The 15,044-nt window shown below is 45.3% G+C and overlaps 1 protein-coding gene across 1 annotated transcript in view; it reads left to right on the top strand.

Annotated features, from left to right (window-relative positions):
• DIPK2B (divergent protein kinase domain 2B) overlaps nt 1-12,949 on the top strand; it is a 48,338-nt gene extending 35,389 nt beyond the window's left edge. Inside the window, exons 4-5 of the mRNA XM_055438401.2 lie at nt 2,963-3,251; nt 4,981-12,949. Of these exons, the coding sequence (XP_055294376.2) occupies nt 2,963-3,251; nt 4,981-5,321 (630 nt within the window). The 3' untranslated portion in view covers nt 5,322-12,949. The remainder of the gene's footprint in view (nt 1-2,962; nt 3,252-4,980) is intronic.
• The last annotated feature ends 2,095 nt before the right edge of the window (nt 12,950-15,044 follow it).

Genomic DNA, 15,044 nt, shown 5'->3' with positions numbered 1-15,044 from the left:
GTCAAATAGTTAAGGATGCTCTAGAACACTGGTCAACAAGGCAGATGTGCTGGTCCCTGCCTTCATGCAGCTTTCAGTCCAGTGATACAGTTTTTAACAAGTCAACATCTATAGGACACCCATTTCTCCCCGATCCCAAGAATCAGGACACTTACTTAATGGGCACAGAGGAAACTAGGGAATGGGAGGGAGTAGCAGATTAAGGAGGGAGGAAGAGAGAGGAGAGGAGGAAAAGAAAAAGGAAGAAGAATAAGAGGCAGTGGGAGAGGAGGAGAGGGAAGGGAAAGAGGAGAAGAGAAGGAAGAGGAGAGGGAGAAGGGGCAGGGAGAGGAGGGCGTGGAGGAAGAATAAGCACCATAACAATTAATAATGACTAGTATTTTTATTAAGTATATTATAGTTATTTATTACATAATATAGTGATATTGATGATTATAATAATTATATATTACATTGATATTATGATTGATATTATGTTATTATATTTTAATTTTTATAGTACTGTATTAATATTAATACTTATAATTAATTATATTATATTATAATGATTTGTATTATATTTATGATATATTTTATCCAGATTATACTAATATAGTATAATATATACTATTATATAGTATATATTAGTATATAATATACTAATATATAATTATTTCCTCTATATAATCATATAGTATATATTATATATACTAATATTATATATAATATATATGTTATTATAACTATGAGATATTACATAAGATAATTATATATTCTTTTTATGTATGATACAGTAATTATATATTATTGGCCAAAGGATGATGGCTAAGTACATAATAACAACTCATTTCTCGGCATTGTGTTGAATGCTGTACATCATGATCTCATTTAATGCTCAGGACAAACCCCACAGGGATATTATTATTGTCCCCTCTTTCAGATGAGGTAAGTGGAGCTCAGAGCAGTGAAGTGACTTGGTTACAGTACCTTAGCCAGTATCAGCAATGAAACCCAAACCCAGAGCTGTCTGATGTCAGAGTCCATGCCCGTTCTGCTAAAAACCACCTAGTAATGTTGGCATTTCAAATCCTAGAAGAGAAGAAGGAATTGCTGGTTCCTGCACCCTCAGAGGTCTTCTTCTCTTGTTGTCCTGCTGTTGGTGGTTGAGGCAGACGATCTGACTACTTCCAGCCCTAGCTCCTGACAAGCCTGCAACACAGGGATGACTCCGTGGCCACACATTTAGACGTTTCCAGGGGACCGGGGACCTTCCTCTGTGGCACACAGTGGGAGAGGTCCCGGTGGACAGAGAAAACAAGAAAAGGTTTCACAACATGGCAAGTGGGCTAAAATGGCAGGATGCCACAGAACATCATCAGAAAGGGGGATGACTTTGTTTTTTTAAAGAAGGAAAATAAGAGGAAAAGTGCCAAGTATTTATAGTTTCTGTCATTTCTCCCATAAAGAAACACCATCCTAGATATAGCTGCCTCAATAAATAGTCAGGAAAAAAAAGACAAGCCAGGATTCTCTCCTCCTTTTTTCCCCCTTATTGAGATATAGTTAATTTATAATGTTGTGTTAGTTTCAAATATATGGCAAAGTGATTCACTTACATATATATATATGGACAGGTGGCGCGGTGGTAAAGAATCCATCTGCCAATACAGGAGATGCAAGTCATGCAGGTTCAATCCCTGGATCGGGAAGATCCCCTGGAGTAGGAAATGGCAACCCATTCCAGTATTCTTGCCGGGAGAATTCCATAGACAGAGGAGCCTGAAGTACTATGGTGTTGCAAAGAGTCAGACACGACTGAGTGCACACACACACGCACACACGCACGACTGAGCACACACACACACACGTATTTCTTTTTTAGATCCTTTTCCTTTATATGTTGTTACAAAATATTGAGTAGCATTCCCTGTGCTATACAGCAAGTCCTTGTTGGATATCTATTATATATATATATATATATATATATATATATATATATATACACTAGTGTGTATGTCAATCTCATACTCCAGGAGCCCCTACAAGGAGACAGAGGGAATTGGCTGGAGCTTTATGCTTCCCTGGACCAGTTAGGCTGTCAGAACATTCCAGTCAGTTGTGGAGTCTCTGTGAATATGTAATTATCCTAGCCAGGCAGATCCACCCAGGGCCAGTGCAGTGGTTCCCAAAACTTTTTACCCAAGGGTCATCTTCATCATTTTTGCCCTATCCCAGAACTTACTAACTGCACTGTTATTTTTTAAAATATATTTCTTTAAATCAGTCTTAAGTTGACCCTTTTTCCCTCCATAGCCTCTTCCTAAGCAGACGTATCTGTGAAATCTGAAATGCTAGTCATATTTTTTCAAATATACAACTCTGAAAATAAACACATTCCCCTGACGTCTGAGTGCATACATGCGAACTCAGTCGTGTCCAGCTCTTTTGTGACCCCACGGACTGTAGCCCACCAGGCTCCTCTGTCCATGGGATTCTCCTAGGAAAGAATAATGGAGTGGGTTGCCATGCACTTCTCCAGGGGATCTTCCTGAGCCAGGGATCGAACCAATGTCTCCCGTGTCTCCTACATTGAAGACGGGTTCTTTACCACTGAGCCTTTGGGGAAGCTCCCCTGACACCTGAATACCCTCTAAAATCATGGCAAGCACATCGGCACTCTTACCTCGCTTGGGGCAACTATGTTGAAATATAATCCACCATATGGAAAGAGCTCCCTTTTACAAATCCTTCCATCAAGAATAGAATAATAACTGGTGGGGGGTGGTGGGGCAGCAAGGAATTGCTGTGTTCCAAGAGGTATAAACAAGGTTAAGAGATGTTTTGCTGATGTCTTGAGACAGTAGGTACCCATGTAAGGCTGACTTTTCTGTGTGCTCTTGGTGAGAGAGAAAGAGAGGAGGGAGCTGCCTCCAGGAATTTTTTCTCTCTAATCCTCTCATCTTTCCTCCTCTTGGCTTGGCAGATCTTCCCGGGCGCTGAGGGTTGGCCGCTTCCCAAGTACCTGGGCTCCTGTGGTAGATTTCTGGTCAGTACCAGCACCAGTCCGCTGCAGGAATTCTATGGTGCGCCGCCAGACCAGGCGGCTGACCTGGCCTACCAGCTCCTGGGTGTCCTGGAATCTCTGAGGAGCAATGATTTGAACTACTTCTTCTACTTCACCCACGTGGATGCAGGCATGTTTGGCATCTTCAGCAACGGGCATCTGTTCATCCGGGATGCCAGTGCACTCGGCGTGATCGACAGGCAGGAAGGTACCCAGCATGGGTCTGGCTGAGCAACTGTCAGAGGGAAAGTCAGGGTGACAGGAGTTGGTGGGGGTGATGGGCGGTGGAGGAAGGGTATCACATCACTGGGCTTGACCAGGGTGTCATATTGAGAGCAGCCCAGGTTTGGGAAGAGGAAGGGTCCCTTTCCCCCTTTTAAGTCTCTGCTCCAGTGCCAAAGCAGAGTTGGACTTGACCTTTTTAATGCAGGAGAGGAAGATTTGCATGTTGGTCATGGAGGTATGGCCCCAGCGGCACCCTCTGTGGGCACTGCCATTGCCCAACATGGTCTGTGTGGTGCGGGGACCTGCCCAGCCCCGCCTCACACATGGAGAACCCCCCACCCCACATCCAGCTCCCCTTCAGAGCCTCTCCCATCAATGCTTTTAGCCTTTATCTGAACAATCTGGCAGATTCACTGGTACATTTCACAATCCATTTGGGACCCTTTGTTTGTGTAAGGGTTTCCATGGTGGCTCAGATGGTAAAGAATCCGCCTGCTGTGCAGGAGACCTGGGTTCGATCCCTGGGTAGGAAATATCCCCTGAAGAAGTGCATGGCAACCCACTCCAGTATTCTTGCCTGGAGAATCCCATGGACAGAGGAGCCTGGTGGGCTGCAGTCCATGTGGTCGCAAAGAGTCTTCAAATTGAAAAGCATGGCACCAGCTGAGGAGTATGAGTGAATTGTGTTTCTCATAATGTGCACAGGTTCAGCAGGGGTTCTAGAACCTTTTGAACATCCCAGTCCTTAATGGCGACCAGATATTCTGAGCCCTGTAGTAGGATAGAGGATTTTAATCTCAAATTTCTGATTTTATTTATATGAGAAGGCCTACAAAGATAGACCAATTAAGCCACACTTACTCCTTTCCTGATTTGGATAAAAAGAATCAAATGAGAAGAAATGAGGGTAATTCCAGAATATTCAGTGATGTGACTCACTGAATGTCAGTCCCACTCCAATTGGTTGAAGGCATATTCTGGATTACCTGTTCTTTCTCCTGACTTTGTGTTTAAAAAGAGCAAATGGAACTGGTCTGAGGAATCTCCTCAGTGTTCCCTAATTCAGTAGTAATCATGGGAGAATCACAGCATGTATGTCTGCCTTACACCTGTTGTTCAGTCACTCAGTCATGTCCAGCTCTTTGCAACCCCAGGGACTGCAGCATACCAGGCTTCCCTGTCCTTCACCAACTCCCAGAGCTTGCTCAAACTCATGTCCATTGAGTCCGTGATGCCATTCAACCATCTCATTCTCTGTTGTCCCCTTCTCCTCCTGCCTTCAATCTTTCCCAGAATCAAGGTCTTTTCAAATGAGTCAACTCTTCACATCGGGTGGCCACAGTATTGGGTTTCAGCTTCAGCATCAGTCCTTCCAATGAATGCTCAGGACTGATTGCCTTTAGGATGGACTGGTTGGATTTTCTTGCAGTCCAAGGAACTCTCAAGAGTCTTCCAAGAGTTTTATAATGAGAAGGCCAAGTTCTGGTATGGAGAAGTGCATTTCCCTGGCCAGCTCATCTTATTTTAGCAGAAGGAGCTCCCCCTCTCCCCGGGGTTCTCAACAGGGGCTGTCGTGTCTCTGAACCCTAAATCTCCTGGGGACTGGAGATGCTAGGAGCCTGAATCACGTAGCCCAGTAATTCTCATTAGGGGCGCCTCCCCCCAGGGAACAGGGGCTATAGGGTATATAACATCTTCCATCTCTTGTGTAGGCAGCCAAGCAGCCTCCGGCGCAGGAGACAATAAAGACATCTTCAGCTGCCTGGTCTCTGGCTGCCAGACAGAGCTGCCCTCCTGTGACACCATCCCTGAGAAGCAGAACCTGGTGCTGGTGTGCAGCCAGGTGTTGCCCCTGCTTCTCCAGGCCAAGTTCCCATCCCCAGTGCGGGAGCAGATTGATGCCGAGCTCACTCGCTGCGCAGACAGAACCCGGCCAGACCCGGAGGTCCTCGGGGCCGCCAGCCGGCTGAAGGACATCTTGAGACCCCTGAGAACCTGTGACCCCAGATTCGCCTACCGCTACCCAGACTGCAAGTATAATGATAAGTTCTGAGGGGCTGGAGCCTTGCCGACCCACTTCCTTGGAACTTCCACTGCCCACTCGGCTCACTGCATGGTTGAAAGAAGCTGCTCCCTTTTAGCCACTGGGAGAAAGGCACTTTGGTGTCCCAGAGACAGAGGAACATGCCAACCACCAGAGGACAGCTGGGCCACAGGGCGGTATGACTGCTACCTGCCCCCTCCACCCCTAGCTGGGACATCATGGAAGAGCCCAGGGTTGGGCATTGGAAGACCCAGGTGTGGACACTCACTCAGCCTCTTTGAGCCTCAATTTTCTCTCTTCTCCACAAGACTCTTGAGTTAGTGAAAAATGCCAGAGATACGAAGGGCCTAGGACACACACTTCCTTCTCCCAACCCAGTTGGTTACAAAGAATGTTCCAGAAGCATGCATGCACAGGCAGAGCAAATGAGACAGAGCCATGGAGGTCAAAAGAGTGACATGGAGGAAAGACTCGGCCCCGGTGCTAGCCCTCCTGCCACACTCCTCATACTACCATGGGGTGAGGAGACTGAGGGCCAAGGGGACACGGGCACAGGAGGCACTTAATGGCGTGGGAAGGAGGCAGGGGTAAGAAGAGAAGAGTGCTGGGCTGGGGGCCAACATGTTTGTCCATATCCTCTGAGAACCAGATGTCAAGACAGGATTAAGTGGGCAAGGATTGTATTGAGGAAGATGGCTGTGTGGAAAGGAGGGTGGAGCCAAAGACCGTGGGGAGAACCATGAGGCCAGGCTGGAAGGCTGATGCCCCCTCCCCTGAGTGAAGGCAAGAAGATCAGGTGAGAGCATCCCAGACTCCCCTCTGCTCAACCAAAATAAGATTCAGCAGGGCTGTCAGGGTGTCCTTGAGGTAAAGCCAGTCATCAGAGGAGCTTCCCAAGGATGGACGGCCCTTATATTCCTGCTGCAGGGAACAGCCCATGGGAAGTGTGGCCTTAGCCCAACCACAAAGATGGATTTCAAAGCACAGTGCAGGGCACTTAGCCAGTTGAGCTCCCTGGAGCAGGAGGTCTGTGAGTAGAACATTCTTTCTAGCCACAGCTGGGGATCAGGGCCAGGTCTCTCTACATAACTTCCTTCAGGGCAGGACTCTAAGGAGTCTGAGAATTTTCATTCAAACTTGGCCTTATGGGTCATTCTAAAAATACTTTTTCAAGGTCAGCCAACAGAATATATTTTATTCAGCAGCTTGGTTGTTTTATACCTTTCAAATGATTAGCCACGTGGTATGTGGGTTTCCATGTATCCTCTTGCCCAGGCCACAAACATTAACGGGGGTTCCTTGGACTTTTGCCCAGTCTCCCTGCCTGCCCTCTACCCTCAGAGACCTCTCAGTTGGCCTCCTCTTTTTTACCTCTGAGTCACCACCTTTAAGATAAAATGCCTGGCGTAATAGGCTTCATGCAGCAGATGTGGAAACTGAGGCCCAGGGAGGCAGAGTGACTTGCCGGATAGTTTCAGAACTCCAGTGATCAGTCCAGGCTCCTCTTGCCTTCCCTTTCAGCCTTGTGTGTGGATGCTAAGTTGCTTCTGTCGTGTCCGACCCTTTGCAAGCCTATGGGCTGTAGCCCGCCAGACTCCTTCGTACATGGGATTCTCCAGGCAAGAATGCTGTAGTGGGTTGCCATTTCCTTCTACAGGGGATCTTCCTAACCCGGGGATCAAACCCAAGTCTCTTAGTCTTCTGCATTGGCAGGCAGGTCCTTTACCACTAGTGCCACCTGGGAAGTCCCCTTCAACCTCTGTCCTGCCCAACTTTGGTCTCTTTGTTGACATTTAAAGATGAGCCAAGGAAAGTCATATTTTGTGGTACACTGCAATGCAGTTGGGGGTCTCCCTTTACTACCTCTGGGGCAACCATGACAATGAGGATGCCTAGACAAGCTTCTGGAAGGGCAGGTTTGGACTGCCTGAGAATTTTTGAGACAGTTACTTCCTGGCTTGGTCTGGAGGGTGATTGACCACCCTTCCCAACACCTTGCTTTTTTAGCCCAGTGAAACTGATCTTAAACTTCTGGTTTTCAGAACTCTCAGAAGATACATTTCTATTGTTTTAAGCTACCCACTTTGGAATAATTGTTATAGCAGCGACAGGAGACAAACACATGTGTTGAACTCATCTTAATGTCTGCTTGCAGAGAACCCAACTTGCAATACTCCCCAACTCCAGTCTATTCTGATGGATTCAAAAGCCAGACCCACCAGGAGGGAGTTATTATGTGTCCATATCCAGGTGTGAGGCTTGGACCATTCTGTTTCTCCACTTACTAAGCCCCAGGCATCTTAACTAGACCTGAGTCCTACCTGGACCCTAAGCTTTTCCTGACAGCCCAGTCTCCATCAAGCCCTTTCTGAATCCCTCCTCTGTACCCCTGAACCCCAAGTCTGTGCCCATATGAGGCTAATCCCAAGGGTATTCCAGAGAGATATATGCCCCTCCTTCCCATCCAGCTGAGCACTCCTTGAAGGTGGCAGTGGCACAGAGCTCTTTGTGTTCCCTCTCACAACCAGCACCAGGCTGAGCACAGAGCAAGTGCTCAGAAAATGTTCTTGCTAAGAATAATGACTATGTTTTTCAACCCTTTTTGTCTGGTGTTTTTCATACACCATGTGCTCTAAACTGATTATTTGTGTCCCCCTCCAAAATTCATAGGTTGAGACCTTAACTCCCAATGTGATGGTATTTGGGAGTAGAGTTTTGGGGAGTTAACTATTAATAGGTCATGAGGGTGGAGCCTTCATGAATGGGGTGAGTGCCATTATAAATGAGACCCTAGAGAGCTCCATCACTCCTGCCTTGTAGGGACACAGCAGGAAGATCTGGTCCTGGCTGTGAACCAAGAAGCTTGCTCTCAGCAGACATCAAATCTGCTAGCACCATGATCTTGGACTTCCCAACCACCGGAACTGTGAGAAATAATTATTGGCTATAAACCACCCAGTCTGTGGTATTGTTATAGCAGCCAGAACAGACAAAGACAGCATGCTGGACATATACAGGATACAGCCACTTCCTCAAGAACAGTTCTTTCCCCTCAACAGCCAGGAGACAAGTGAGTCAACACTTTAGAGACTTCAGTCAGAATAAAATCATTGTACTGGAATCTGATTGGAGACAATAGAGTATTTTTCTGGGTTTCATCAGCCACTGTCTTTTTGCCTGCAGAACCAGCTACATAATTTGTGGAGCCCAGTGCAAAATGGAAACATGGGGCCTCCTGTCACTGAGAAATGCAAGATGGCACCAGCAGAGCGTTAAACTAAGTGCAGGTCCTGTGTAACTCTATGTTGCCTGCCCACGCAGCCAGCTCTGAGTGCCTGAGAATGCTGATTAACCTCTGTGTGGTGGGTTCTTGGGATTTACTGGGGTCTCACTTGACCTCCACAAGCAAAAGGAGTATCTGTGGAACCAGAGGTGATATAAAATATTTAGTAACCATCATGGCAAACTGAGTGAATGTTAGTCGCTCAGTCGAGTACCCATGGCCTATAGCCCACCAGGCTCCTCTGTCCATGGAATTCTCCAGGCAAGAATACTGAAATGGGTTGCCATTTCCTCCTCCAGGTGATCTTCCGGACCCAGGGATTGAACCTGGGTCTCCTACACTGCAGGCAGATTCTTTACTGTCTGAGCCATCAGGGAAGTCTTATCATGGCAAAGGAACTGACCTAGGAGAACAGACTCCATTGGCTGCAGTTGTCAGGTCGGCATCCCCACAGCCCTGTGGGCAAGTCATACTGTTCAAACAAGGAAACCGGTTCAGTGATTTGCTCAAGGCAACAATTTTCAGGTCTCCTGCTTTCCTAGTCCTCCCGTGTAGCATCTGACTTCTGCTGATAAGCAATTGCAGGAGCCTGAATGTTTCCTCTAGAGTTCAAATAAATACGTTGTGGGATTTGTGTTCATTTTGGAAAAAAGTAGAGCCCTGGAATCAGACAGACCCGTTTCAAATCACGACTCTGCTGGTTACTCGTAACCTTGGGCAAGTTGCTTAACCTCTCCAAGTCTCACTTTTCTCACCCATAGAATGGTAAGGAAAAGATTTACCTTTATAGGGTTATTATCCCATTTAAATAACTGATTATTTCTCAAGGGCCTGGCACGTATGGGCATACTGTATCTGATGGCCTTTCCTTAGGAAAGGGCAGAGGGTTTCCTGGCAGAAAGGGCTCCTCACACAGCCGAAGTGAGTGCTGTAGCCTCTTGGGAGGGATCTTGACCTCTGTCCCAAGGCTCTGCTCCAGACCAGAGGAATCATGAGGGTGCTGCAGGCTGCCAGACAGTGTGACAGGGGTCATTTTTCTTCCCTCTCACTCTCCAGACTCTGGGTTGATCTTGAAAGGCAGCTGGGAAACCAATACGCTCGCCTCCCCAGCCTGGCCCTCCACCAGGCTCAGGAGGGAATCCTCCTCAAGCAGGTAATTTGGGAGGCCTTGGGAAGTCCATCCATGCTCAGGAAATTCAAGTACCCTCTTGGCCCATTGAAAGCTCCTGGCTCACCATCTATGCATGGTGATATGGCTTTTCTGCCCACTTCAGGCCTGTTGTCCACAAATATTGGCACAGCTGAGCTCACATAAACACAAGTATACTCTGGTCTATCTGCAATAACTTTGTGTCATTGTTTAAAAGTGGTTGTGACTGTGGGTTGTGAGGGAGGGTTAACACCCAGGCAGGGGGCCCCAAATGTGCAGATATAATGACCCTCTAAGAAGGCAACTTAGAGGAATAGGCCAGCAAAGGGGAACTGAGCAACCAGGGGTCCACCTATTGGAGCTCATCATAGAAGCAGACAAGGAGAAGGAAAAGACCCAGCCCACTAGGGTGACCAGGGCATCATCTCAGGCCTGAGCTGCCTGTGGAGGCAGTGCGGCCCCGCAGACAGAGTGGCAGCTCTGGAAGCTGAATCATCTGCCTTCAGATCTTGTGCCAGCCCCTCTCACAAAACTCAGTGCCTCAATGTTATTTTGATTGCAGCGTTGTTCATAATTGCAAATATCAAAAACAATGCCACGGGAGAGTGGTTGAATACGCCACAGCACACATCCACACAAAGGAGTGCTATGCAGCTCTACAAATGAATCAGGAAGATCTCTAGGAACGGATATGGAGTGATTTGCAAGCTATACTATGAAGCGAGGGAAAAAAAGCACAGAGGTGTGTTTATAGAATGCTACTTTTCATGTAAGAAAAAAGATACAAGAAAACATTTATGTGTCTGCTCACCTGTGATGCAAAAAATATATATATACATACACACACACACGTGTGTGTATGTGTCTGTGGATATAAAATAAAATAAAGAATAAACCAGAAGGTAATGAGATTGGTTCCCTACAGGAAATGGATGTCAATGGAGTGGAAAGAAGAGAGGAATGGGAGTGAGCCAAAGGGATGAAGAGGGAGTGAAACTTCTCTGAGTGTGCCTTTTTTTTTTAGAATCATGAGAATACCTCACACAATCCACAAATAAAGAATCAAGATCAGCCAGGATGTGGGTTGAACTAAAATGAAATACAAAGAATAACAAGTGGACACAAATGTATTTTTTAAAAAAAAGAATAAAATAACTACACGGAGAAACTAACCTAGGTAACTTGGAAAGTAAGCCTTTTGACTACATAAGACAACAAACAACAGAAGTCTACACACACTTTAAAATGGTTAATTTTACAGTATGTGAATTCTACCTCAATTTAAAAAGAGGGGGGAAAATCCATTCACAAAAACTGTGCTCTGGTTAGTGAATATTTTTCCTATGAGAATCTGGGTTAGCAGTTTTGAAACTACTTTGTCTTGAGCAAGTATTGCTTGGAGAAAAAAGTTACAAGTCAGGAAATACAGAATTTTGTGCTCCTTCCAATTTTGAATAGTGTGATGTTAGATTGGAATTGGAAGTATCACTATGAACTCACGATTTTTTTTTTCTGGCCACAAATCAAGGCATGTAGGATCTTAGTTCCCTGACCAAGGATCAAAGTCAAGACCCCTGCAGTGCAAGTATAGAGTTTTAACCCCTGAACCACCAGGGAAGTCCCTGAACTCAGGATTTTTTAGGTATATATACACAGATGGATAGATATAGGGATAGAGATGTGAGTGTAGAGAAGTGTATAGAAATACATTTCCTAGTTTTATTCTCTGAGATGGCCTATAAGTAGTGATACTCCAGTACATAGTGCCTAGGTCTTGGTTTCTTCAGTAAGAGAAACCAGAGCTCTTTGGAGAAATGGCTGATTCTGAGACTAGATAGGGAAAGTATAAGATGAGCCTGTAATACTCTTGTGCTGCCAGAAAGGGAGGACATGCTAAAAAAAATTGGGGGCATGTTAAAAGGACACAGGAACCAACTCAAAGGGGCTCCTGTAGCCAAATTTGGGACTATCTGAATCTTAAATAAGTAATGATAGAAATCTAGATAGTATATTAAAAAGCAGAGACATTACTTCGCCAACCAAGGTCCGTCTAGTCAAGGCTATGGTTTTTCCCGTGGTCATGTATGGATGTGAGAGTTGGACTATGAAGAAGGCTGATCGCCGAAGAATTGATGCTTTTGAACTGTTGTGCTGGAGAAGACTCTTGAGAGTCCCTTGGACTGCAAGGAGATCCAACCAGTCCATTCTAAAGGAAATCAGTCCTGGGTGTTCATTGGAAGGACTGATGCTAAAGCTGAAACTCCAATACTTTGGCCACCTCATGTGACGAGTTGACTCACTGGAAAAGAGTCTGATGCTGGGAAAGATTGACGGCAGGAGGAGAAGGGGACGACAGAGGATGAGATGGTTGGATGGCATCACCAACTCGATGGACATAGCTTTGGGTAGACTCCGGGAGTTGGTGATAGACAAGGAGGCCTGGCGTGCTGTGGTTCATGGGGTCGCAAAGAGTCAGACACGACTGAGCAACTGAACTGAACTGAACTGAATTATATTAGTACATAGTATTTTATCAGTGTTCCTTTCCTAGTTGCAGCAATAGTACTATGGTTATATAAGATGTCAACATTAAGGGATGTCAGATGGGGGAACTCTATATATGATTTGGGAACATTTTTGTAAGTCTAAAATTATTCCAAAATAAAAAACCAAAAAAACAACTCAGTGTGTGAAGCAGAAATTGTTTAGCACTAGGTGAAGAAACTGCCTTGCATACTGGGGCTGTGTAATATAACACAAAAGACAAAACAAAAGGATTACATGTGCGACAAGATGGTCCCAACTCAGAAGGGAAACTGAGCTGGATTAAAAGGAAGATTCAGATTACCTATGTGTATATAACTTAGTCACTTTGTTGTATAGCAGAGATTGGCACAATATTGTAAATCAATTATACTTCAAAAAAATAAATAAATCAATAAAAAGAAGATACAGGTCTCCCATTTAGGGCTTACTCCAGGGTGATGCACATTGAGTAGAAGCACCATTGCACCATTTCCATTGTTCAGTTTGCCCAGCTGAATGAATATACCTGTACTAGAAGTAGGGCTGCCCCTACCACACTGGAAGGCAGTAGAGACCTGGGGCTCACACGTTCACTTCTGATTCCTTTCCTTCTACATACAAACCCTGGTGCCTCATGAAGAGAGCTGAAATCTCCCTCCACCCACCCCACACACAGTACCCCGAGCCCCCGGCCATTTACCTAAATCCACCTTTCCATTTCATGCCCTTACCTGGAGCTTCTCTCTGAAAAAAAAAAATCATTCTTTAGGAGGAACTGTGCCAAAAATGAGTTAATATTCCCCATGTCAAAATCACACATTTTTGGTGCTTTTAAAATAATGCTACCCAAGGCAGGCAAAATTTCAGGAAAAGAGACAAGTCGTGGGAACTTGGTGAAAATATAATCCTATCAAAAAGCAATTAGGCAATGTTCATTAAGAGCCTCAAAAGGACTGCACATTCTACCCAATAATTTCACTTCTGGGACAATATCCAAAGGAAGCAACCAAGAATGCAGAATGACTTCTGCACAGATTGTTAAAAACCATGGATTAAACACTTGGTAAGTAGTGAACTCTGGGAGTTGGTGATGGACAGTGAGGCCCAGCACAAAGAGTCGGACACGACTAAATGACTGGACTGAACTGAACTGAACTGAAGTGTGTGTTAGTTGCTCAGTTGTGTCCAACTCTTTGTAAAGCTATGGACTTCCCACCAGGCTCCTCTGTCTACGGGATTTCCCAGGCAAGAATACTCGAGTGGGTTGCCATTTTCTTCTCCAGGGGATCTTCCTGACCCAGGGATCAAGCCTGGGTCTCCTGCATCACAGGTGGATTCTTTACCATCTGAGCCACCAGGGAAGCAACTCCTACTAAAGTGAGAGTAACTGGAGCTTTTAATAGGTATAAATTACCACACAGGGGGAAATGAGAGAGGAGAAAAACAGAAACAAAATTTTGAAAGCTGGAAAGCAAATAACTTGGCAGGACCAAAAGAACAGAATCCTAAGCTGGCAGCAAAGGATGCTGATGACCATCCCAATTTACATCATGTGTATGTGTGCTCAGTTGCTCAGTCATGTCTGACTCTTTGCCACCCAGGCTCCTTTGCCACCCAGGCTCCTGTAGCCCACCAGGCTCCTTTGTCCATGAGATTCTCCAGATAAGAGTGCTGGAGTGGGTTGCCATTTCCCTCTCTAGGAGAACTTCTCGACCCAGGGATTGAACCCGTGACTCTTAGGTTTCCTGCATTAGCAGGTGGGTTCTTTACCACTAGCGCCACTTGAGAAGCCCTTCAATTTACATCACAAAATCTCTCAAAAGGTTGAGGAATTGATGGCTCTAGATCTCTCAGAAAGTGAAGGAGAAGGCTGAAATATGGGTGAGTCTTAAAAGGCCATTTTAAGAAGCAATTGGATCCCAGTTTTCTACCCTCACCCCAACACTTCACAGCCAGGTATTGGCCAGGTGATGGCCAAGCTCCAACAGATCAGAAGCTTCTTCCCTGAAGAGAGTCAATCCAAGGGTTTTCAGGGACTGCAGAAAGACTAGCACAGCAGGTCATCCTGAAAACTTGGGGCTCAAGGGCATGTGTGCACAGAGGCTGTGCACTTCCCCCAAGGCAGAAGAACTGAAGAGTGAGCCTCATGGGAAAAGGCTAAAAGATCCCAACATCGAAAGCCCCTAAACTACCTCACCCAGCCACATGAGGTCACAGTTGGCAGATTCATTGGCTGTTCAGAGCATCCGGTCATCTTTTTAGTTCCTCATTTCTTTCTCTTTTTTCTAATATTATTTTTAAATCATTTAAGACTTTCAGAAAAGTTGAAAGAAGAGTACAAATAACTCCCATATACCCTGTGTTCATATTCCCAACTGTTAAATTTTTCCCTATGTTTGCTTTATCATTTTCTCCCTCTTCATCCTCCCTCTCTCTCTCTCCCCCACCACCCCTTTTCTCCATTTATTTCCTGAACACTTTTAAGGTAAATTGCAGATATGCCCCTAAATGCTTCAGAGTTTTCATCCTAAAAATAAAGTAAATGCTTATATAACCACAGTACAATTCTGAAAATCAGGGGATTAATACAACACTATTATCTACCTACTGGCCTTATTCAAATTTGGTCAATTTCTCCAATAATGTCCTTCATAGAAAAAAATTTTTCTGACCCAGGTTTATATATTGCATTTAATTGGCACATCTCTCTACTCTCTTTAATCTAGAACAGTTTCTCAGCATCTGTGTGCGTGTGTGTTTCATCACTTTGACA

The sequence above is a fragment of the Moschus berezovskii genome, chromosome X (assembly GCF_049115385.1).
Source record: "Moschus berezovskii isolate FMDL1 chromosome X, NW_MosBer_1.0, whole genome shotgun sequence".
NCBI lineage: Eukaryota > Metazoa > Chordata > Mammalia > Artiodactyla > Moschidae > Moschus > Moschus berezovskii.
Note: the sequence above shows the minus strand (reverse complement) of the source record. Positions and strands in the feature narration are given on the sequence as shown.